This window comes from Sceloporus undulatus, chromosome 3 (genome assembly GCF_019175285.1).
Source record: "Sceloporus undulatus isolate JIND9_A2432 ecotype Alabama chromosome 3, SceUnd_v1.1, whole genome shotgun sequence".
NCBI classification, from domain to species: domain Eukaryota; kingdom Metazoa; phylum Chordata; class Lepidosauria; order Squamata; family Phrynosomatidae; genus Sceloporus; species Sceloporus undulatus.
The window spans coordinates 254,682,348-254,707,445 of record NC_056524.1 but is presented as its reverse complement, the minus strand read 5'-3'; the positions used below and the strand labels follow the sequence as shown (position 1 = coordinate 254,707,445).

At 41.0% G+C, this 25,098-nt stretch overlaps 1 protein-coding gene across 1 annotated transcript; it reads right to left on the bottom strand.

The window, feature by feature from the left end:
- Nucleotides 1–3,619: 3,619 nt before the first annotated feature.
- On the bottom strand, nt 3,620–23,927 carry CLDN11 (claudin 11). Its single transcript, XM_042456361.1, has 3 exons — nt 23,670–23,927; nt 15,210–15,374; nt 3,620–3,985 (listed from the first exon to the last, which is right to left on the bottom strand). The coding sequence occupies exons 1-3, from the start codon at nt 23,893–23,895 to the stop codon at nt 3,756–3,758; spliced, it is 621 nt and encodes a 206-aa protein (XP_042312295.1). The 5' UTR covers nt 23,896–23,927; the 3' UTR covers nt 3,620–3,755.
- Nucleotides 23,928–25,098: the final 1,171 nt, after the last annotated feature.

Genomic DNA, 25,098 nt, shown 5'->3' with positions numbered 1-25,098 from the left:
GCCTATGATGTAATGAGCACAAATGTTCTGCCAAGGATCTGTGGAATTACAGTTCACATTGTGAACATTGTGTCAGAGAGAAAGAGAATGGAAAACAATATGAAATTAACACAACAAATTAGACTGAGTGACAAAACACACATTTTATTCTAAATCTAAATCAACTCCAAAGACAATTCAGCATCAGTGTGTCCAATGCCAATATGGCAATCTTCTTATTCTATGTGCAGAGATATGGGTTCTTTGCTGAGCTGGATCAAATTGCATTGGAATAAATGAGATTTGGTATACATAGGACTGGATCTTCATGTAGTTGGCTAGGTGGTCAGTTGGAAGGCCGATAGGAAGAAGCTATCAGGACTGCACAGTGTCCATGCCTATGTCAATGACACATGTCCTGTCCTTATCTTTGTCTTGTAATTGCTTCACTCTAAAGAGCTATTCCTTCTGTGTGAACTTTCTCACTGGCCATATTGGTGGGGGTATTCTGGGAACTGTAGTCCAAAAGTATTTCTTCTATAACCCTGACTGACCAAGGGCCCCTTCTTGTCCCTGTGCTGGAGACCTTACACACACTAAAGGTTGATAATACTACAGAATAAGTGGGTCACATATTAGCTAAGGAATGTGGCTACTAGATGAGCTGCCATCACAATTGCTTTCTTAATTGATTTCAGTAACTGATTTCAGTGCTTTCTTAATTGATTTCAGTAAAAATATTATCGTGGCATCAGCTAGAGATTATTTCATGAAATGCATGACTTGAGGCATGGTCTGAAGACTCCACATGCAGCATCCTTGATGTACCCAGGCAGGTAACAGCCTTGCCCCAGCCTGTACAGTTAACCATTTAGGAATCCCCTGTATGAATTTGATTTTCCACAGAACATAGGTGGGGTAAAAGGTAAGCAAAAACAAGCAAGCAAATGTTGTCTAGTATCTATGTGCTTGGTTAGATAACCTTGGATAGGACTCAATCTGGCAAACAGAAATTCAGCTTTCCTCTCTGCTGCCTCTCTTGCTGCTCTTGTTGTTCTACCCTTTCCTCTATTCAGGATTCGAGGTTTACAATAGTTAAAACAAACATAGATTTTAAAAAATCACATTTTACAAAAGTTTAAAATGTAATTGAACTATCAAAAAATTAAAACCAATTAAAAATATAAACCATTAAAAATAAACCACAAATAGACAACCCAGCACATTATGTTAGGCCATCTCCACAAAGCAATCAGTCATCAATGGTTTGCTGAAAGGAAAGACAGCAAGGAGGGTGCTACTCTACCTTCTCTGGGAAATGAGTGCCAGAGCCTGGGAGCAGTTACCAAGAAGGTCCTCTCTTGGGGCTACCCTTGTGCCAAGTTTGGAAACTTCAGTTGGTGCAAAATATGGCTGCCAGACTGAGCACGGGAACTTCTAGGAATGATAACACCGGTCTTGAAGTCCCTGCACTGGCTGCCTATTAGTTTCCGGGCAAAGTACAAGGTGTTGGTGATTACCTTTAAAGCCCTACATGGCTTGGGCCCAGAGTACTTGAGAGAACGCCTTCTTCCCTATTGTCCATCCCGCACACTAAGGTCCTCTGGAAGAAATCTACTACAGCCTAAAAAATCTAGGCTAACATCAGTTTCCCAGAGGGCCTTTTCTACTACTGCTCCAAAACTATGGAATGACCTGCCGGAGGAGATCCGTCACATTCCCACTCAGACAGCTTTTAAGAAAGTACTCAAGACTCTTCCGGCAGGCCTTTCCAACTTAGTTACCCTCCCCAGATATAGAGATATTTGTCCCCTCATCTGTCTATTCTTCCCCGCCTATGTTTCTGCCTATTTTTTGGTTATTTAATGTTTTTAATGTTTTTATACTATTATTGTTTAATTCTGTTTTAGTACTGGGAATGGTGGGGGTGTAAGTCTAGGGTTTGATTTTTTAACTCTATTGTAATCGGATATATTTTATTGTTGTAACCCGCCCGGATTCTTCGTGATAGGGCAGGCTAGAAATAAATCTTTATTATTATATTGTTGTTGTTATTGTTGTTTTTCTATCATATATACCTTTGAGGGTGGTGAGAGAGAGAGAAGGATCTCCTTAAAAGATCTCAAAACCTGGGTAGATTTGTATGAGATAATTTAGTCCTTCAGGTAACCTAGATCTAAACTTTATATGCTATGCATTTGTGGTTTAGCATTAGCCCTGCAAATCACACCCATCTCAGCATCCCCAACTGTAAAGTGGGAAGCAGAATAACTTTGTAAAGACAGAACAAAGCCAGAATTTAAGAATCTTCTGTAGATTCAACATGCTACACAACTAAAGAAATTTATCTCTTGATGGGAGTTGTAGTTGAAAGCATCTGCAGGGCACCAAGTTGATGAACTTTGCTCTACATTCTGTAATGTTTCCATATCGCTCCCCTGATTTTTGTTAAGTGAGAGGACATGTTTATCTTTGCATTATTTTTTTAGGAAACTTTGCCAATAATGAGCTTTCCAATGACATAGGAATCAAGTCTTTCAGAGCCCAAATGGTATGCACACAACTATAGTGGAATATCAAGCAAACAAACAGAAGATATGAATATACCAATTCCACTCTAAATGAAAATAGAATAGACTCATTGGTTTACTGTTAATAGTAATAATGAGGACAATGATAAAAATAACAAACAACCCACATTGTTCAGAAGCACCTCTCCCCAACATTAAAGACCCACATCATCCAGAATAACTAAGACTGAGTGAAAATGCTAAACCAAAAGGGAATATATATTGACTGGCACAATGAGAAGAAAGTAAACTAGTAATTTCAAACTTTATTTCTTTATGTTGTACAGTATTTCTCTTAAAGATGAAAAGCATCATCAGTATTCATTGGATCTTACTGAACTGGCATCTGATTAGATAAGTTCTATTTCAATAGTGCATGTCAGAATACAAATTAATCAGAACAAAGGAGAAAAGAAAAAGGAAATAAAAGTACATTTAGCACAACAAAAACTGTACAAAATGAAATAGAGAGGGCAAATTGTGAGGATTAGCCCCTTCACATGTACTGAAGGCTATGTACAAGTGTTTTGTTATTTATCTTGCAATTAGAAACTCTTGGCTATGTCTCCTTCATACTGATGCATTTAGATTAAAAAAAATACTGTTACTAAAGTGATCAAATTCCTTACAGTTTTTGTTCTTGCTTTTTTAAACAAAGAAAGCAAAAAAAAAAAAAAAAAAAAGATACCCCCTAATTTCATGGAAAAGAGAACATTTGTGCAGACAGAAAAGTACAGCATCTTCCTTTCCTTGGCATTGTAACTTTGCCAAAAAAGGATGGCCTTGATGTGATGGGATGGGTATGAAAACTTACAAAAGGGAAAGGGAAGAGTCAGAGGGTGGGGGAGGACACAAGAGTTGGAGAAAAACAGGGAAGGGAGGGAGGGAGGGAGGGAGGAAGGAAGGAAGGAAGGAAGGAAGGAAGGAAGGATCAGGCTTAATGTTTCAACAATATAATGAGCACTGAGTGCACAAGCCTGAAGAACAGGCCTGGTCTATTTTTACTACAGGTTTCTATTAAGGCACACATGTGATATTTATGCTTTAAAAATATTTGATCTGTTCCTTAAAACATTCTGCAATGGATTTGGCCAACTTGTGTGTGAATATGCAAGCCAATGCAAGATTCCCCCCAAAAAGAGACACAATCCCCCCTCCACCCGTTTCAAAAACATTTCACAAATATGTAGGTAGTCTCCGGAGCCTTTATACGTGGGCACTTTTCGCATGAGTAGGTGAGCTAGATCCTGAGGCATAGTACCGGTTCTCACCAAACGACTGAGCATCTCCCGAGCAGCAAACAATGATGCATCCACCAAGGAGGGCAAGAGTGGACCCAATCCAGCCAGTGTAGAGGGAGTATCCAAAGCTCATGATCATGGTTTCACGGTGAGCACTCACAGGGAACCAAATTGTAGCCACAATGCCACACAAACCTGAGGAAACATGTTTTTGCGAAAGGTCATTGTTAGACAGGGAGCATAAAATTCCACATTAATGTACACATCCCAAATTTGTACATTATAAAACCCAACACAGGAAGGAGTATCTATGGGCAGAATTCACAACATGGATGCCACTGTATCCACATGCTTTCTTAACAACCATATTGGGATTTATCAATATGAATTTAACATGGATTTATCAACCATTTCTCTAATAAGATGGATAAAGCAGTTTCCCCAAAACCACTTACACCACTTGACATTTTATCTTATACATGAAAAGGTGGAAAAACCTCTAGCCCTGCAGACATTATTGAACTACAATCATGTCTCACTATTGGCTAGGCTGGTTGGGATAGATGGTGGTGGAGTCCATTTGTAATCTAGTCCTTTATTAGTATCATTAGCTATTACAAGTGGTTTCCATAAGCCTGTTTGAGAGGGAGAGACTCAAGCCTACAGAAGTTTCTTTGAAGTCATGGCTGAATTCAGGGATGACCAGTGGTTCCCATGTCAGCAGGGCAGTAAATTGGTTCTGAGGTTCAAACTTTAAAAGAACTATCCAGGCTATTAAGTCCTATCTCCAAAGTAGGTTTGGTTCCTTGGACAGCTCCATTAGATTCTGCGTTAAAATGTAGAGTGGATTCTTTCTTTAAAATCTGTAATGAAGTAGAAGCCACCAAGATAGTCTTGTCTCTGATTTCGTTTTTCCACAATCTAACAAGCACAGCTTGTGAATACATGGAAGCCAGAAGCTGCCACCAGCTGAATTGACCTAAAAGGAAGGAGTGTGGCTCCTGGGTCATGCTCTTAACTGATATGATGCACACAGTTCCCTAATGAATTACATTAATTATTTGTGAAATGTTTCCCTTTTTATCCATATTAAACTATCTTAATCATCAGTTCTTTGGTGAGTCCACCAAATGAAACCATGGGAAGAAGAAAATTGTTTGAGTGCCACCCACAACTATCAATGTCATTAATCTTTCTTATATCCCTTTCCCAGAGCATAAGTAGCACTTCAAGGAGGGGGGTTGTTTCTGTACTCAGAGAAAAACCTCCCCACCACCATGTGAGAGGGGAAAGAGCTCTCTCATGAAAGTTACAACTGACTCATACATTCAGAACAAATTCCTGGAGTCTGAGTTCTTTTATTCTAAATGTATGGCTTATGCATCAGGTTCAGGTGGCTACATCTTGAGAGTCTACTAAAAATACAAAGGACAACCTATGTATCTGAAGTTTTCCCACCATGATGCTCATTCGATGCTCTGTCAAAACACACACATACACACAGCTCCTACATCCCTCATAGAGGGCTATCCAGTTTCTCCTGTCCATGCTCACAGTGATTACAGATATTGTAATCCCAAAAATAATAATTTTAACCTCTACACTTCAGTCAACTGGTACCACCCAGAAATGTATCTTCTGAACCCATCTCAACATTTTTTATTCCTGGTAACAACAGCTTCCCTGAGTATGTTGGTTGTTGTTTTTTTTAAAGAAAAAAAGATAACCCAGTTCTCTTCCAGATTCTTCAACATCTTTTCTGAGGAGGGCTAATCTTAGTTGTGCACAATGTTCTAAAAATGCTACATCCCTCATACTGTATAACTATTTGGAGGGGGGGGGGGCCTCTTTTAAAGAAAGCCTTCTTGGTCTTGCAAACAAAGATCTAAATACTTTCATAGCTTATTAAATCCACAGGTATCAAAAGCAATGAGGTTCAGAAAAGATGGAGCCCTACAAACTGCTTTTTTTTTTAGAAAAGAGAAAAAGAAAGAGGAACAAAAAAGTTTCCACATCTGAGAATCATCAAATTGGCCAATATTTTATTTCCTGCAGCGAAGAACTGTGCTGGATTCAAGCGCCAGAGCTATTTGAGAATCAATCAAACAAAAACAAAACTCTGGTAGAACCAACAGTGTCCTTCCAGAGACCAGAGTGAAAGATGTCTTGAGGCAGTGTCAAAGTGCTGTGGTTGCAAGAGGAAGAAAAACATGAAGAAAAGAAAACAGGGATAAAATGTTTGGTTTAAAAGCAATAAACACATTATAGAGTCTCCAGCCAGTGAGAGAATGCAACTCATAATGGCTATTACAATGAGAGATTGGGTTATATAAGAGAAAAGCGAGTGGAGGATGCTAAATTCAGATATTTAATGGGGCCTCCATTAAGACACAGGACATAAGCTATCCAGTTCAGCTGTCTGCAATGCAGTGCAATTTTATACACATTCAGTGGAGTGTACTCTTGAATAAGAGCATCACAAGTGGAGCTTTGAAACAAAATTTTGCAGTGAGTGGGGTGTTTCTGTTCACAGTTACACTTTCTCCAATTGTTCATTTTTAGGTTGTTGATTTTTCTGGGGGTGGAGTGGGGTTAATATGAATGAGGCATATGCTCGCCCCCACACACTTCCAAAGGGACACGTAGTCTTGATCAACCCTGTAGAAGAGACCTCTCCAAGACCCCCTATCCTCCAGTGCTCTGCTCAGGTCCGATAAATTCAGGTAGACCATGAAAGCTTAATTCTATGAATTTCAAGGCTGTTCCTGGATTCCTTGATGTCATTTCATGCCATAACAGACTAACACAGCTGTCTCTGAGTACCACTACATAATTAGCTTTATTCATGAAACTGTGCATACTTTGTTCTTTCTACAGAGAGGGTTTTGCTTGGAATTATGGGGAGAAAATGTTTTTCATTGCATACGGTGTACACAGAGCTTTGGAAAATTTATTTTTGGAGTACACAGAATGAATTTTCAAGTTGTAGTCCAGAAATAAGTTTTCCTAGCTCTAAGTGATTCCAAATGCCACTGCTGTGACCTCAGAGGGAGAGATGAATAGGCAGTATCTGTCAGATTTAATCCCCTCCACCACTGCCATTCCCTTTTTATTGTGTTTTGTATCTTATTCAGATTGTAAAACAGAGGACAGGGAAAGGTACAAATTAATGACTTGTAAGCCACTCTGGGAACCTTTTTAACTGAAGGTTGGAATAGAAATTATATATATATATATATATATATATATATATATAGAGAGAGAGAGAGAGAGAGAGAGAGAGAGAGAGAGTCTAGATGGCCCAATTAAAGAGAATGGAACCGGCTTTGTTCATGTGAAACTCCATGGAGCTTTGGACTGCAGCTGATTACTTACTCAAGACATATTGATTTGGAAAGAAATGAAAGAGCAGATACATACCCACCAGCCCTATCACCCTAGAAGTATCATTGGGGGTGCCACAGAGGTCATCTAATGCAATCCCCTGCTCAACAAAGGTTTGGAAGGCCTCATGCACCTACAACAAGTTAACAGATGGCTATCTAGCCTCTGCTTCAATATTCCCCATGAGCTGGTGCTTGGAATCAATAATGCAAGGTCATTTTAATAAGATAAAGTTTGTTAAAGTGAGATAGACATTTGATAGAGAGAAAATATGAAGTCTGCTGGCTGTGGCTACATGACAGAGAGGAAGAGGAGGAAAGGTGGTTGGAGTAAATGAAAACCTGAGAATATCAATACCAGATAAACTGGGGACAAGGAAGCAAGAATGTTCTTTTGTTGCCTGTTTTATCGTACCATTTCCTGTATTCCTATGTATTTAATATGTATTATCCTATTATTTCTTAGATTGTACGCCATAGGCAGGTTTACTCTTATATATTTATTGTTTTATGTACAGCGCTGTGCAAATCTACAGCACTACAGTATATAAATAAAGAAGAAGAAGAAGAAAGAAAGAAAGAAAGAAACAGAGACAATTACATCCTGTGCCAGTTCTTTCCATTAAGAAGCTTCTAGTAAACATTAGCCAAAACTTGTTTTCCTGGAATTTCTGCTCTTTGGAGGAGTAGCAAACAGATTTGCTCCATCTTTGACATGACAGCATATTTAAAGACCACTAGAATCTCCACTAGGCCACGGAAACCCACTCAGTGACCTTGGGTAAGTCCACTCTCTCAGCCTCAGAGGAAGACAAAGTCATCCTCCCTCTGAGCAGATCCTACTAAGAAAACTCCATAATAGGTTCATCTTAGGGTCTTCTTTATGAGCCCACTAGAGTGTTGAGATTTTCCAGAGAGGCCCTTCTCTCTGTCCCACCACCCTCTCAGGCTTGTTGGGTGGGAACAAGAAAGAGGGACTTCTCCACAGCTGCTCCCAAGCTTTGAAACTCCCTCCCTAGAGAGGCCATGATGGCCCCATCCCTGCTTTCCTTTCTGCAGCAGACAAAAACATTTTTGTGCCACCAGGCTTTTTCAAACTGACAAGGGCTGGACTTTATGAGCTGTTTAGATTTTTAAGGTTGTGTAGCACTTTAAAAACATTTTACATTTTAAAGCACTGTTTTTAACTTTTAATTTTTTAAAAAAATATTTATACTTTTGAATGCTTTTGTATTGTTTTTAAGTTGTAATGTTTTCAATTTATTGTTGGACACTTTGAGTTCCTATATTGGGAGAAAATTGAGATATAAGTAAATAATAATAATAATAATAATAATAATAATAATAATAAGTCAGAAATGAATTGAAGGTACACAACAACTAAGAGTATTCCTTGCCAAAGAAAACCCTATGAAATTCATGGGGTTGCCACGAATTCACAGGTAACTTGAAGTCACTCTCTCTCTCTCTCTCTCTCTCTCTCTCTCACACACACACACACACACACGGCATATCTCTTCTTCAGTCTAAATAGTTTCTTATTGTTTTACGTTCAATCTGGTATACTTCACGCAAACTTTCACTAATCCCATACATGCTTAATTTAGTCACTCATCCACAGTGCCTCTGATCACTGGAGTTTAAACATTGAGATGGATGAGGCCAATGAACCTTCCCTCTATCTTGATGATGCCTTTCCAGACCTTAAGAGTGAATAAAAGCCCTTCTATTAAATAAAAGAGAAAGAGAAACAGGTTAAGCCAGAATGGACAATTTTGGTCCATCTTTGGTCAATTACCCCTTCCAAACCTGCTGCAAGTCAAACACACTGCCAAAATTTCATGGCATCTTAACCAAATGAGAGCAACATCAAAATTGGGAGGTCACCCACCCACCCAAGGTTTGAATGAAATTGCATTGAGACCTTTAAAACAAGCAAGACTTCATATTTTCCCTTTAAAGCAAGCAAGAAAGGTTGCTGGTGAATGAAAAAAATGGCCTGAAAGGAGGCTACAGGCAGCCTGTAGGCTAGATTTTAGGTTGTGAGACAAAGAACATCCTCAAAGGCATTCCCTTAGAAGTGTTGCTTGGTTTGGCTTGTTTTCACATTTAGAAATGCAGAGTATTTTAAAAAGCAAGACCACCTTGTAACAGTTTCAAGTTGAGTGGAAAGGGTGAATGATGAGACAAAATCACTCTCCACATGACAGCAATAGTACTCCAGGTGACTAATTTATTATGGGTTATCAAAATACCAGATTTTCCCCTGTCAAAGAAGGGAAACACATATTTCCAAGTCAATTATAGCTGCTGTCTATGTTTCAAGGGGAGAAAGATTCTGAAAATTCGCAGCAGCAACAGTAAGAATGCTTTTTTAAAAAACAAAAGAGAAGCCACTCTTGTAGAGAAAGAACCATTTCTCATCCTGAAAACAATGGTACGGGATAAAAAGAACATCCTGGTCTTCGATGGTTGTTTTCTAACCATGCAAAAGACACAGAACCTCTGTAGGAGCAAAGGATGGAAAAGTTAATTTTTGAAATAACTCCCAGAATCACCCACCAGCATGCTAGGATTTGTCCAAAAAGAATTCAAAAGGATGTAAAAAGTGATTCTTCGGAGCAGTGGTAAGAGCAATCATCATAGCTCCATGTGTTAGATGCCATAAATTCTGTTACAGGAGGGAAAAGGTTCAATCTCTCAGTGACTGTAAGTTAAAATGAGTAAGGCCTGTTACAGACTGCCAAAATAAAGCTGCTTCGGGTCTCTTTGGAGGTATGCTATTTAAATGATTCATGGGTCCTATGAGTCCGGAGGTCGCACCAAAGCCACACTCCATTCCTAAGCACTGAAGTGCAGCTTTGGTGCAGCTTTCGGATTCTTAGGATGCATGCATCATTTAAACAGCATACCTCCAAAGAGACCCGAAGCAGCTTTATTTTGGCAGTCTGTGGCGGGGTACATACCTCCGCTTTGCGGCGCTCTGCCGCCGCCGCCAGTAGGTCCGCGGGGGAGCCGGAGTCTTCACACGGCCTGACTCCTGCGCGGACCAAAAAAGAAGCTCCAAAATGGAGCTTCTTTTTCCGTCACGTTTGCGACGTAGCGAGGCGCCAGGGGCGCACTTGCTACGTCACAAGCGACGCGACGCGTACGGACGCTCAGCGTCCAATACGCAAAGATGGCGCCGGCCATGTAGAAGGGCCGGCGCCATCTTGTACAGACGGAGTCCGTACTAGGCCCAGGGGCGTCTATAAGAGACGCCCCTTTTTTAAAATGGGACGTCCTCTGGACGTCCCAAATGCCAGTGCAGAAAGCACCTGTAACAGGCCTAAGATGTGAATGACCATCACAGCCTGAAACCTGAAGATTTCTGGCAAAGTAGACAGTGCTGGACTGGATGGACAAACATTGTCATTGTATATAAGGAAGCTTGCTATATTGCTAATTAATATTATTAAAGGTGCACCTGCATCTTGTTTCCTAACAACTGAAAACTGGAGAGCATTCCTATGCCATTAATAGTGTAGTAGAGGAGATTTCAGCAGGTACAGCAATTGACCAGGTGACAAACAACATCTGCTGAAATTCCCTCCTCTACACAATCATGAAAGTTGAATTCAGAGACATAGCCATGTTAGTATGGAATATCAGAGTAAATTCAAGCATCTGAGGAAGGTGATCATGTCTACAAAAAGCTTATGCCATAAATTCTTTCACATGGTCTCAAAGGTGCTACCAGATCCCTCTCCATACAACCATGAAAGAGCCCTCTCCAGCTTTCACTCTGACATCTCTAACTGGCACAGCATCGATCTTTACAGTGTAATCAGTGTAATCTGAAGGGTTAAGTCTGTTCCTTTTCTCTTAGATGTGTAACCACATCTGGATGACACTAAACAGCAATACTGGAGCCATTCAGGAGCCTTTGGCTGTGAGTGGGGGAATAGAACTGTTTTGAGCTTCCAGGATTATTAAAAAGACTAAGGTGTATTCCACATGCATTGGAAAATGCTATTACAAAAACATCAAGCCGGATGGAGAGATGATCATCTGAACTGTAATGATTGTCAGCGTCTGTTTTCAGTTGTCATTAAATCAGTTGGAAGATCTGAGCTCCCTATTATCCTGGCAAGCTGTCAAGAGATATTGTGTGTTCCATGTCGGCTTCCATCATGAGCCAAGTTAGACATCATGCTTTCTGTTCTTGTAAGTGTTGGTTTGGAGAGCAATGTGCCTCAGTATTGAATGCACAACACTCTTTGCCATTTACTCAGAATATCTGAGTATTTGTCATCCAGTCCTGGACAGGGTCGCACTTCCCCTAAAGGACAAAGTCCACAGTTTGGGAGTACTCCTGGACTCATCTCTCCAGTTATCATCTCAAGTGGATATGATAGTCAGGAGTGCTTGGTACAGTATCAGCTTCGGCTGATACGCCAACTGCGTCCCTGTCTGGACCGAAGGGACCTTGAAACCGTAGTACATGAACTGGTAACCTCTCGTTTGGACTTCTGTAATGCGCTCTACAGGGGGGCTACCTTTGTACCAGGTTCAGAAGCTTCAGCTAGTTCAAAATGCGGCAGCCAGATTAGTCACTGGAACTTCCAGGTCAGACCATATAACACCAGTATTAAGATCTTTACACTGGCTGCCTATTAGCTTCCGGGCTCAATACAAAGTGTTGGTTATGACCTATAAAGCCCTATATGGCTTGGGTCCGAGTTACTTGAGGGAACGCCTCTCCTCATATAGTCCACCCCTCACTCTCAGAACGTCAGGAAAAAATTTATTAGTACATCCTAAAGTGAGACTAGCAGCAACTCACTAGAGAGCATTTTCATCGGCTGCACCAATGTACTGGAATAAACTTCCAGAAGAGCTTCTTATGACCTCTACATTGGATGCCTTCAAAAAGGCTTTAAAGACCCACCTCTTCCGATTAGCATTTCCTTCGGACTCCTTAAAGAGACTGTCCCCCCCGATTCAAATGACTAATTGCAATTGATAGATTCCATGTTTGTTTTACTTGATGTTCGGTGTTTATTGATTTTTATTGATGGATGTGTTGTGATGGTTGCTTTTTATGATGTGAAATTTTTAAATGATTCTGTGAACCGCCTTGATCATCTCAGAAGAGCGGTATATAAATAAAGCATATTATTATTATTATTATTATTATTATTATTATTATTATTATTATTATTATTTATAACAAAAGTAAAAACAAATAACAACAATAGTACCAGAACAACCCTATGATAAAGGTGTTCTAAGAGAGCCAGTAGTATTGCATACTGGTTAGAGACCCCACACACACTCAGTGCAGTGGATAGCCTCAGCATAGTCACTCTCTTTCAACCTAAGCTACCTCATAGGGCACTTTTGGGAAGAGGATTCCTGCAGCTTTGGAGAATAATGGAAGTAACTGATATAAAAATAAAATGACAGCAAAGTTTTTGAAAAAACTTATAGTTGAAAGCCAATGTGTGCTGTGGTTGTTGTGTGCAATTAAGTCATTTCCAACTTATGGCAACCCTAAGGTGACCTATCATGCAGTTTTCTTGGCAAGGTTCTTCAGAGAGGGTTTGTCATTGTCATCTTCTGAGACTGAGGGAGTGTGACTTGCCCAAGGCCACCCAGTGGGATCCATGGCTGGGTAGGGATTTGAACCCTGTTCTCCAGAGTCATAGTCATTGTGGGAGTTGTAGTCCATGGCATGTGAAGGGCCAAATGGCCCATGTTCTAGATCATGTTAGAGCCTCCCTCCAAATTTTATTCTTCCTTCCAGTCTCAGAGCAAACCATGGTGCATGTTTGCTTTTACAAACTGCTTAGAATCCATTAATAATGACTTTGCTTGATTGCTTAAAATTAACCTTGGTTAGCAAAAATTATCTTTGTAAACATAATTCAGTGTTGGGGTGGTTCTAAAAACAGGGGATGCGGATCTGTCTCAGTCTCAAAACCATACAAAACTGAGTAGTATCACATTGGCAAGAATTAGAAAAATCTAATGTGTTGTCATGCATTTGATTAAGTTTCACTTTGTTGTACAGGCCTTCAACATACGTTACTGATATACCTGTGACTGTTGTGTTCCCTTGTGTATTACTGGATATTCTGTCTTACAATACAGTTTCTATCCTATTTCTTGATTTATTTAGATTTGTAATTCTTTTCCTCTTCAATCTCATGCATTGTGGCACATTTGTGTATTTTAGTATTACCTCTACACCAGCCCTACTTCCTTTTCCTACATTACTGTCATTAATTCAACAGTTAACTTCACATTATTTCTTTAACAACTGAAAAATGAGTGTTGGATTAGCACTCTGGAGCTAAGAGTTCAAATCTCTTAGTGACCTTGGATAAGTAGCATCCTCTCAGCCCCAGAGGAAGGCAATAGCAAATCTGAGCAAATCTCACCAAGAGAACCCCATCTCCATTAGTCAGAAACAACTTGGGGCCACACAACAACAACAAAAAAATGCAATGTTTCTACATTTTTGTGTTTGTCATATTAAATGAAACAAATTGCTTTCTGGAAACTTGTCTTGAGTCACATAATAAATTACAGTTAGCCCATGGATTTTTTTAACCACTGATTCAAGTATCCATAGCTTGAAAATATTTAAAAATTTATATACATTCCAAAAAGCAAACCTTGATTTTACCATTTTAGATAAGGGACATCATTTTACTGTTTCATTATATTTAATGAGACTTGAGCATTGATGGATTTTGGTATTCAAGAGGAGGTTTTGGAACCAAACAGATACTAGGGGCCCACTATATATTTTCAAAGGAACTTCCCAAATTCTGCTTTTTTTAAAAAAAGTTCCTTTCTGGTGCACATAACTGACTGCCTTTCTTGTCCAGCTCTCCAATGCTGTCAGCAGTGTCTTTTCTGCTCAGATTTTGTGTGCGAAGGGCAGACAACCTGGAGTTTCTGTTGCAGCTGGACACGTCTCTGCTGTGTTTAGTGTCCTCTGCAATAAAGCATGATGTCAGTGCTGGCTGCCAGAGGGAGAGAACCGACCTCAGGGCAAGGCAGCACAAAGGGGCCAGTCTACTCTCTGCCATCCCCCGCCACCCCCTCAGCTAAACAAACGGGTGAAAACAAGACACCAAGGCCTGTTGTGTTACCAGATGAGGAGGCCTCAAGAATATGCAGGTGCTGGTTAAGAAGACTGTAACTCTCATTGTTGTCAGGCTGATACTGACTGGGTCTTCTGCCCTGTTCAGTAAAGCAAAGACACTGGACTGGGAGTTGCTCCAGACCCAAATTAGGGTAACACCCACCCTCACCCACTATTGAGAGAAAGAAGTGCTACCGAGGGCACACAGGGTCATGTCTCTCGCTACAGTTTTGCATCAACAAGGTCCACAGCTGTGCACCAGCTATGAAATGGTAGCCACTACCAATATAAGACAAGACAGATCTCTGTTGTGACCCAGCCTTCCTCAACCTTGGTGCCTTCCTTGTAGCCAGGATGGTGGGGTTTATAGTCCACCACATTTGAAGGGTTTCCAGTTGGGGAAAGCTGGTGTGACCCCACCAGCCATTGGCACAGCCTACTCTAACTGGGTGCCCTGCAGATGAACTGGATGAAAGTTCCCATCATTGCACCATCACTGATCAGGCTGACTGTGGCTAACGGGCTTTGAGGTACCCGTTTGGGAATGGATTCCCTAATATAGCCTAGATCTCACTTTTTAAAAATATATAATGCTGAGGAGCTGGCTTTAGCCCCATTTTCAAAGGGCAGTTGTTCAAGGAAGTTTCTTTTCTCCCCATATGGTTATGATGGTGGTTGTGGTGGAGGTGGTGATTGGGGTAATCCTGAGATACTGTTTAGGGATTGGAATGATCTGGCCCTCCAGATGTTGGAACACAATTCCCAGCATTCTTCACCACTGACTGTTGGCAAGGGCTGCTGGGAGTTTCAGTCCAACAACTGGAGGGCCACATCTTGCTTTTAGTAAATCAGATTGTAGTCAGAGGTGAGTAAGCTGGCCAGATGCAGCATATCTTACCCACGAGGATCAGCAGGATTCCTCCCAGTTGAGACCGTCGATATTTGGCTGCTCCAGGTTCATGACCAAGCCGAATGCAAGGTAGAACAGTCACCAGAAGGAAGACAGCTGGAAGTCCCAAAACGGAGGCTGCAATCATCAGTGCCCGGCATGCCTGCACATATCCTGTGAAAAGGAATAATAATAATAATAATAATAATAATAATATTTTCTTGCCTCTCCCACTGGATCAAGGCAGGATTACAACCATAAAACCACATACAATACAATGGTATCTAAAATACATATTGTAAACAATAATCAATTAAAACTTGAATCAACAATACTGAACTAATAAAAACATCAGTTACAATGTGAAGTTACTATCAGAAGTGGGATTGCTTCTATTTCTTTACAGAAGGTTGGATGGGTATGCCCGCCTGAAGAGATCCATCTTTAGTGCCTTCTTGAAGGCATCTAAAGTGGTGATAAGACAGATTTCCTCTGGTAAATTGTCCCATAACGTGGAGGCCATGGCAGTGAATGTTCTATGGGAAGTTGATATTACACTAGTTTTTGAGTATTCTAAAAGATTCTTCCTGGATGTTCTGAGAGTGCGGGGCGGATTGTGTAGGGAGAGGCGTTCCCTCAAGTAACTCAGGCTCAAGCCATGTAGGGCTTTAAAGGTGATGACCAACACCTTGTATTGCACCTGGAAGCTGATTGGCAGCCAGTGTAGAGATTTTAAAACTGCTGTTATATGATCTGATTTGGATGTTCCAGTGATCAGTCTGGCTGCTGCATTTTGAACTAGCTGAAGCTTCCGAACAAAGGTAGCCCCATGTAGAGAGCATTGCAGAAATCTACTTGAGAGATTACCAGTGCGTGTACCACTGTTTCAAGGTCCTTTCAGTCCAGGTAGGGGCACAGTTGGCATATCAGCCGAATCTGGCACCAAGCACTCCTGGCCATCGCATCCACTTGAGATGATAACTGTAGAGATGGGTCCAGGAGTACTCCCAAACTGCAAACTTTGTCCTTTAGCAGAAGTGTGACCCCGTCTAGGACAGGTTGGCAAATCTCCATCCCTGGACTTGGGGAACTTATCACGAATACCACCATTTTTTTTTTGGATTCAGCTTGAGTCTGTTTTCCCTCATCCAGCCTATTCCTGACCCAAGGCAGGCATCCAGAGGAGAGATGCCATCCTTAGTCACTGTGTCAGTCAGAGACATAGAGAGATAGATCTGGGTGTCATCAGCATACTGATAACACCGTGCTCCATGTCTTCAGATGATCTCTCCCAGCGGTTTCATGTAAATGTTAAATAGCATGGGGGATAGAATGGCTCCCTAAGGGACACCAGATGTCAGCTCTCTCTTAGAAGAGCAGCTGTCTCCCAGCCTCACCATCTGGAATCTGTCTGAGAGATAGGAACAGAACCACTGGAGTGCAGTGCCCCCAATGCCTAACTCCCTCAGGTGTTCCAGAAGGATACCATGGTCCATTGTATCGATGTCCCAAAAAAACCTCCTTCAATCTGGCACCCTGCTGATAGGGTAGACCAACACCATAATTCCCAGCCAATGAAGTTCCATGAATTCTGGTGGCTTGGAATGATGGGCTCTGTAGACCTATCCATCTGGAAGGTGCTGGGTTGGGAGAAATGGTCCTATAAGATGATTAGCAAAAGGATTTCTTCTTTAACACAAATTGAGTGAATACTAAGGCAGAGACAACTACAGATCCAGATGCTGTAGGTAGGATGAACCTGATGGTTTTTCAAAGGAGAACTCATCAATCCAGCAATCTAGTCCTGCATCCTACTTGCCCAAGTGAATGTCTTTGAGAACCTGAAGCAAGACTTCAGATCAAAAGCACTCCTTTCTGCTGTTGCCCTCATGTGAGGAACTGGAATTCAGTGGCATATTTCCTCTGAATATAGATATTGCCACCAGTAATAATCATGATGGGGCTACCTCACTTCATAATAAGTCCAGGACAATGCCCAGCTTGTTGTTTTTGTTGTTGTTTTGGGTGCAGTAGTGGGTACTGGCTTCCATGTCAGAGGTAGTGAATCTGCTTTGGTTTCCAGTCTAAATTTTCAAAGAGCTATCCAGGGTGCTGAAACCTATCCCCCCAAATAGTTTCAGTTTGGGCAGATCCTTTAAATTTCAGACTTGAACACAGAGCAGATTCACTGCCACACTAACATGGAAGCTTACAGTTGCCACTTGTAAGGGGACAGAGCCCATCACAAAAGCTGTTTGTTAATCTATGAGTTACATTTTTCAAACACAGTAATCTTGCTCACTTGTCATTCTGGCCACTGGCTAGGAAGCAAAAATATTAGCTAGGACATTTGTCCCTGTTGTTCCTGGTTGGTTGGCAGTAGCTCACTAGTTCTAGGCACTGGGTGTCTATTGTTAGAACAATGAAATGGCCCTATGAATAGATATGAAAGGCCCAGTGTAATGTAGAGGTTACAGTGTTGGATTTAGACTAAGGAGATCTGGGTTTGAATCCCCAGTCATCCTGGAAACTCACTGGATGAACTTGAGCCAGTTCATGTCTCTAGCCTACCTCAAAGGACAGTTGTGAAGATTAAATGAAGTTCAGATTATATATTTTAATACTTATGTCTCTATTTTTTAAATGCCTTCTGATAGTACATTGTAATACTTTCATGTGTTTTATTTTGAACTTTAGATTCTAAACCAGAGGGCAGGAAAGTGTCAAATTAACAATTTGTAAACTGTTCTGAGAGCCTTTGTGGAACAAGAACAGGGTATAAATACTCCAAATAAATAAGTAAACCATCTTGGGTACATGTTTGAAGCTTTGAAAAGTGGGCAAGGAGGAACTATGCAATTATATTCCATCTTTCTTCTTGTTCAGGATCCAGAGGTGTAAATGCATGAGAAGTAGAGACACAGAATAACAATAGCTTTTTGATAACCACCTCCCCCCTATAAATGTTTGCTTTTTTTTTGTTTGTTTGTTTATTAGCTTTATATTCCACCTTTCTCCCAAAACGGCATTCAAGTGGTAGGCTTAGGGGCCAATTTTTCATACCCTCCAATATTTCATAGAGGAGGGCCAGGGCACATGGGGCCATGCAACATCTGAGTGTGGTCAAGATGGTAAAATGTATTTATAAGGAAGAACTCACAAGTCAGGGGAGGCAACACTAGTTTGCTTTTGCCTGAGCCTACTGGGAAGGACAAGATTCTACCCCCTTGTTGATTGTACACAAACTACTTTTGTACTTTGAACTCAGCTGAGGACAAAGGGGCAAGTGAGAGGAGGAGAGAAGAACTGGGATGTTATAAAAATGGGTTATGTAGGATTAATCAGAACTGTTCCACTCTCTGCCAAATCAAGACCATTGGAGGGGATGGTTTTTCTCCCTTGAAGACCCACGGCAGGTTGCAGTGCTCAAAAGTCATGCCCAAACCTGACCTGGAATTGACCAGAAGTCTTTTCCTGTTTAGATTTCCAAACGTCTAGTGGTTTTGAGAGTGTGGATGGGTTTAGAAGGAAAACTGCAGTTCTGGAAGGGCTCTGGAAGCAGCCATTCCACATTTTGGGGTGATATGGAGGATGATTCTCACTCACCACTAGCAAAAAGTATAAGAAAGCTGGGAGGACATGATAGGACCTAGGCAAAGCTGGGGGTTTATAAAAACATCCTGTTGTGGGGAAGTTTAACATGTCTTTGATGTTTGGAAAGAAAATCTGCCCCTTATGGACAAAGGAGCTCCTTCACCCATTAGTGGGCTTCTGAATAGGTCCACTGAATCATTTCCACTGGTGGAATGTGGAGGGGGGTTCAAATTCTTCCTTCTCTCTCTGCAGTCAACTGTGCTCCTCCAAAATCTTCTCCAGAAGTTTGGAGGAACTTCTAAACCAGCATGGGAAATAGTACTGGGGATTGCAGCCTAGGCCAGATTCAGATGGTTGAGGCCTTAGAGCAGTACCAAAAATGAGGAATTGCTATTCCAGGAGGGGTGACATAGAAATTAGACAGGCAAATAATAAAGTGCAAAGCACATTCGATAGGTGCAGCACAAAAAGAAATCTTCAAGTAGGAACAGGAACTAACACAAGAATGGGGTGTGCCCCCCCAAGATGTTATTGAACTCTAGTTGCCATCAAGTGTATCCAGCATAGCTAATGGAGAGGGGTGGTGGAGTTGTAATCCAACAATCCTTGGAAGACCCTCTGTTTCTCATCTCTTCTTTAAGCACAATGGTAGCTAGGTATGGTTAGCCTAGAGCAGGGGTTCCCACCCTTTTTCACTCATTGAGCTCTTATTTCTATGGCAGAGCCCCTGAAAGGCCTACCCTATGTCTTACAAGTTAATGGTGTTTAGGAGTTTGTGTAAGAATTAATTCTTATTATTTAATTTCATCCAATGTTTATTGCTTTAATTTTCCTAGAGCAGCCATGGAGCACCTGGGAAGTGCACGCAGAGCCCTAAGGGCTCCTTAGAAAACAGGTTGAGGACCCCTGGCCTAGAGAACAGAAGACTGAGCAGTGATATGAAAACCATCTTTAATCTGAAGGGATGTCATGTAGAAGATGGGGTAAACCTGTTTTCTGCTGGGACATGGAGTAATGGATTCAAATTACAAGAATAAAGATTCCACCTAAATATTAGGAAGAACTCCCTGATAGTAAGTGCTATTCAATGATGCAATAGACTGCTTCAGAAGGTGATGAGTACTCCTTTCCACATGGCAATAGTTGGACTAGATTGCCTTTGTGGTACCTTTCAGCTTTATGATTCAGTGTTTGTATAATCTGGGCAAATGCACCCAAAATATTGTATTATTTTAAAGTGGCCATGTGTTCTACTTTCTTTGTTCTTCTTTGCTGGAAGAGCTATTTTGTCAAAGTCCTGAGAACCATAAGAAGGAAGAGCAAGAGCTGGCCCTGAACTTACCAGTGGTGTGATAACACCTAGGCCTAAATGCAATCACTAATCTCAACTTGAATAAATCCACTGAATCACTGAGAATTTGGTAAATCAGGTTCTCATTGATTCAGAAGGAGTCTGCCTCAGTTGGCAATGGTAAAAGTATGTGTAGGCCTTGGCCAGAAAACTGAGGTCACTTCGGTCATAGTTTTACCCACTAAAGTGAAATGTTTTGTATTTTTCTTTAAATGATAGCAATCATTTCTACATCTGTATCTATGCAAATGCATTGAGCTCAAGTAAATCTAATACTCTGTGGGGCATTTCCTCCTTTTTGTCAATGCATAAGGCACAGTATATAAAGAGGACCTAAGATGGCCAAACACAAAAGCTGGTGTGTTCCTGTAGTACTTTTTCTAAACATTTCAAGCTAGGAACCTTCAAACCTCATTTGAACCAGAAACTGATTATATAGCTGCCTCAACCAGGGATGTAGTGGTAAAATTTGAAGAGTAGGCCATTACCAGGATAGTCCATAGAGTACAAGCTGCGCTCCACCAGAAAAAAAAATCCATTGCACAGGCTTGAAGGATACATCCAATCTCCATAGAGTAACACCCTCACGGAGACTTCAGCGAGTGTGGCTGTAGTGATCTAAAAGCATTTCTAGTAATTTTCATCTTAGCTGAGGAGAGGTTTTTTTGTAAGGCAACCCCAAACATACCCTCCAACTGTCCTGATTTGGAAAGAACCATCCTGATTAATCTCCTGTTGTCTAATTTTTTTCAGCTGTTTTTAAAATGTCCCAGTTTCTCTCCCATCCTCCCACTTTCCCCCTTTCTCCTCAGTTTACTTCCATTGGTGTAAACTGAGTTCAAAGTGCAAAATCCATTTGCACTCAATTAATTTAGCAGAGAGAAAGCCAGTGTGGTGTAGAAGTTTGAACACTGGACTAGGACTCTGGAAAACAGGGTTCAAATCCCTGCTAGGCCATGAAGACCCACTGGATGAACCTTGGGCAAGTCACAGTTTCTCAGCCTCAGAGGAAGGCAAGAGCAAAACCCTTTAAGAAATCTTGCTGAGAATCAAGATTAGTTTTAGGGTTGCCATATGCTGGAAACAGAATAAAATCACACAGCAACAACAACAACTCAGCAGAAGAAGAAAGCAGAGGAGAAACAGAATCCTGCCTTTCCCAGTAGGCTCAGGCACAAGCAAGCTGCTGCAGCCTAGCTTGTCTGTTCTTTTTCATTAATAACTTTTGCCTAATCTTAACCATATTCTGATATTTTCCAGCCATGCGTGTCCCAGTTTTCATCTGTAAAATGTTAGCAGGTATGCGCCTGTTGTTGCTTACCAGCACTTGAAATTCAGTGGCATTGAGCATTTGAACATGTTGATTCCCTATAAACAGAGTTTGAGTATGTAACCTTTTTGGACTACAGCTCCCGTAATCACACCCCACCAAGTCATTTACTGCATTTAGCAAGTCACTGCTAAAACATCTCTGCCAGGAAGTTCTTCAAAATTGCTTTCTCTTCTATAATTAATACTCCTCTAAAACTATTTAGGCAGGTGGTCAGCACCACCATCTTGTGGCAGGCCCTTCCATGAATTAATCCTACTCCGCGATGAAGGGTTTCCTTCCAGTAACTATAAGGTTCCTGATATATCACAGAAGCTAGTTCTGAAGTCCCAAGACTAAACCTCTCAAGGACATTATAAGGATCACTGATAAACAGTACTATAGAGTTCTATGTAAGTACATGGTTTTTAAATTGTTTTATATGTTTTTAGCTGTTTTAAACTGTCTCTTAATCTGCTTCAGTTATTTTAAACCTTTTTACTAGCTAGAGATATTACAATATAGAACATAAATATTTTAATAAACAAAGCAAATACTAAGATAAAAGTTATCAACCAGCAAAAGAGAAATTTGCGGAAAAGCTAAATATTCACAGGGGGAAAATACTAAAGAGGCAGCACAAAACAGCCCAACAAAGACTGAGTGTGCTTGCTGGTTGTGAAATACTAGCTGTTTGAGATGAGAACAGGAAAATGGGTAGAAAAGGGGATGAGACAGAGTATCTAAGATCCGGACATTGCTGACCACCTGGTTGGAATCTTGATCCCAGTTGCTTCACACTGCAATATTTTGTTGTGGGTCCCAATTGTTAGCAGAAACAATAACACTAATTGTTATCTCTGTCTTGGATTTAAATTTTCATTGCTAGGAAAACATGCTTTCTGAAGAGGTATAATACAGTTCAGCTTCCTGAGTATAATACAGCTCAGCAATAGTTTTCTAGGATATAACCAGAACATTAAAATCTTTTTTTTTAAAAAAAGAAATAATAATACAGCGGTCATAAAACAAATATTCTCAGACGGTGCCTGATGTTATGAACAATGCAGTTCAAACCAGCAAGCAGGTTGGAATTGCACAACTCAAATTAAGAGCTTGGAAGTTTGAGAGGCACACAACAGCCCACTAATATTGTATGCCTCCAAGACTTATGGTGATCCTAAGGCAACCCTATCATACGATTTTCTTGGCAAGTTTCTACGGAGGGGGGTTTCCATTGCCCTGCTCTGAGGCTGAGAGAATGTCACTTGCCCAACGTCACCCAGTGGGTTTTTATGCTGGAGCAAGCAACTGAACCCAGGGTCTCCAGAATTGTAATCCAGCACTCAAACCACTAAACCATGCTGGCTGGAGGATACTAGCAAATACAGTCCAAAAGGATAGGATTACCCGGCTCTAGTTGTATCCATTGAAATATTGTTGTTCAAATTCTACATAATACAACAAATATTATTAGGCCCATTGACATCAGAAGAAATCAATGGCAACTTGTGTCTACTTTTGACTGAATTGTAAGATCTTCAAGACTGAAAATAAGAGAAGTGAGATCTCAGCCCAAACCCTTTGTCTGAAAAGTTGGCCAGTCATGAGAAAGGTGAACAACCTTCCTTCACCAAAACTGTCATCATAGCCTACTTAATGTAAATGATTAAAGCGCAGTGCTTTACCAACAGAGGTTATAATCTTTCGGACAAATTTTGAGCTCCAGCAATTTAATTAGGAAATAGTTCTTAGCCAGTTCCTGCTTCCTCTCCCCAGAATCGTATCTAGAGCTACATCTCTCTCTCTCTCTCTCTCTCTCTCTCTCTTCAAAAACAATTGCAAAAACCACTTTTCTGTCATCTTTGGCTTGACTCCTGCATCTTGCCTCCAATTTGATGTGAGCTGTGAATACATGTAACTAGAAGCATTTGTACCCATTTTGCTGTGCTTACATTGCCCCTTCCATTTGTTCTTCCCTCCAGACCCTCTGCTATTTTTCCAATTGTTGAAGCACAAACTGTAAGATCTTTGGGGCAGAGACTGGCTACTCTATTTACTCTGTAAAGCTGCTACATTTATAAAAACTACAAACTACAATAAAAGCTCTACTATCAACTTAAATCTGCCCTCGTGTTCAGAGCAGCACTTTGGATTTGCTGGATCGAAACCAGGATAATACCCACACAGAGTTGCTGAATGAAAACCACCATACCTGGTAATATAAGGATGTCCACCAGTGGTTTGCAGTGATACAGCCCAGTTGCCATGACACAGTCTGCCCACAGTCCCTTGGATCCCAGCTCATCCATCTTTCGGCAAGTGGTGATGGTGTAGCCACAAGTCACGACCCAGTCATTGGTGGCTGTTGCTACGATCAAGCCAATCCAGCCAACAAAGCTAGCCGCAAATCCAGTCAGGTACAAGCAAGACGCAACCATGTTTCTCTCTCAAGAGGGAAAGCCAGATAGACTGAAATAATATCTATGTGTGTGTGAGGGAAGGGGGTAACAGAATTGTTAGCCTCAAGGCTGAAAGGCAACAAGTGACGAAGTCTGTGTTGGAGCTGGTAGCCAAAGAGATTGGAGTTGGACGTACTGATGTGCTGGCTGGTACGGAGATGCTTCACATCAGTTCATTCAGCCTCTGGGAGGAGTCCAGTCCCACACAGACTGAGAGGAGGTGTCACAAAATGTGCCAAGTTTTGTTCTTTCTTTCTCTCTCTTTTTCTTTGCAAAACTCCCTTCCACAAACAGTGAGAGGGGTTGGCTTATTTGAACAAAACAAAAAAGAGAAAGGCGATGAAAAAGCAGGCTCAGTTTCTGTACTGCCACACTGCAAGGCCTTATCCTAAACTGGACAATTTATAAACTTCAGGTTGAGCACACATTTTTGCAACTAGGGATAGAAAACTATCAGGTTCACTGTCAGCCTCCATTTTGTTAAAAAAAAAAAACCCAGTATCAGTTTCTTGATATTCCCCAAATGAAGAAAGTTGCAGACACTGCTAAATTCTTCCAGCATGAATAGAAACAAAATTCTCCCTCATCCGCACAGAAAATATATTTGAGAAATATAGTTAAGGAGAAGACCATGTTACATATAGAAGTGTAACTCTGGGGGTGCCTGTCAAAATGAGGGATTGTTGTTGCTGTGTGCCTTCAAGTTGTTTCCGACTTCTGGTGACCCTAAAATGAACCTATCACTGGGTTTTCTTGGCAAATTTCTTCAGAGGGGGTTTGCCATGCCATCTTCTGAGTCTGAGAGGGTATGACTTGTGCAGGGTCACCCAGTGGGTTTCATGGCCAAGTAGGCATTGGCCAAGAGTCATAGTCCAACATTCAAACCGTAATGGCTCTGCTTGCCACACAAACAGAAATCCTGGTCCCCAATTGAAATATTTCTTCCGTCCCCAAATTTCTAGCATTCCAGGGAATAAGACTTTGAGCATTCACACCTAGAATTCTTATATTTTCTGTGTTTGTGTTCTCCTAGTTACTTTGTCATAATTTTTTTTTAAAAAAAAGTTAAGCTGATGTTTTAAACCGCAATGTTTAGGAACTGAAGAAACATTTTATAGGAGAGTAAAATCCTTGTTTGTTGGGGGGGAGGGGGCAATATCCTTATTTTGCCCTCCTGTAGCT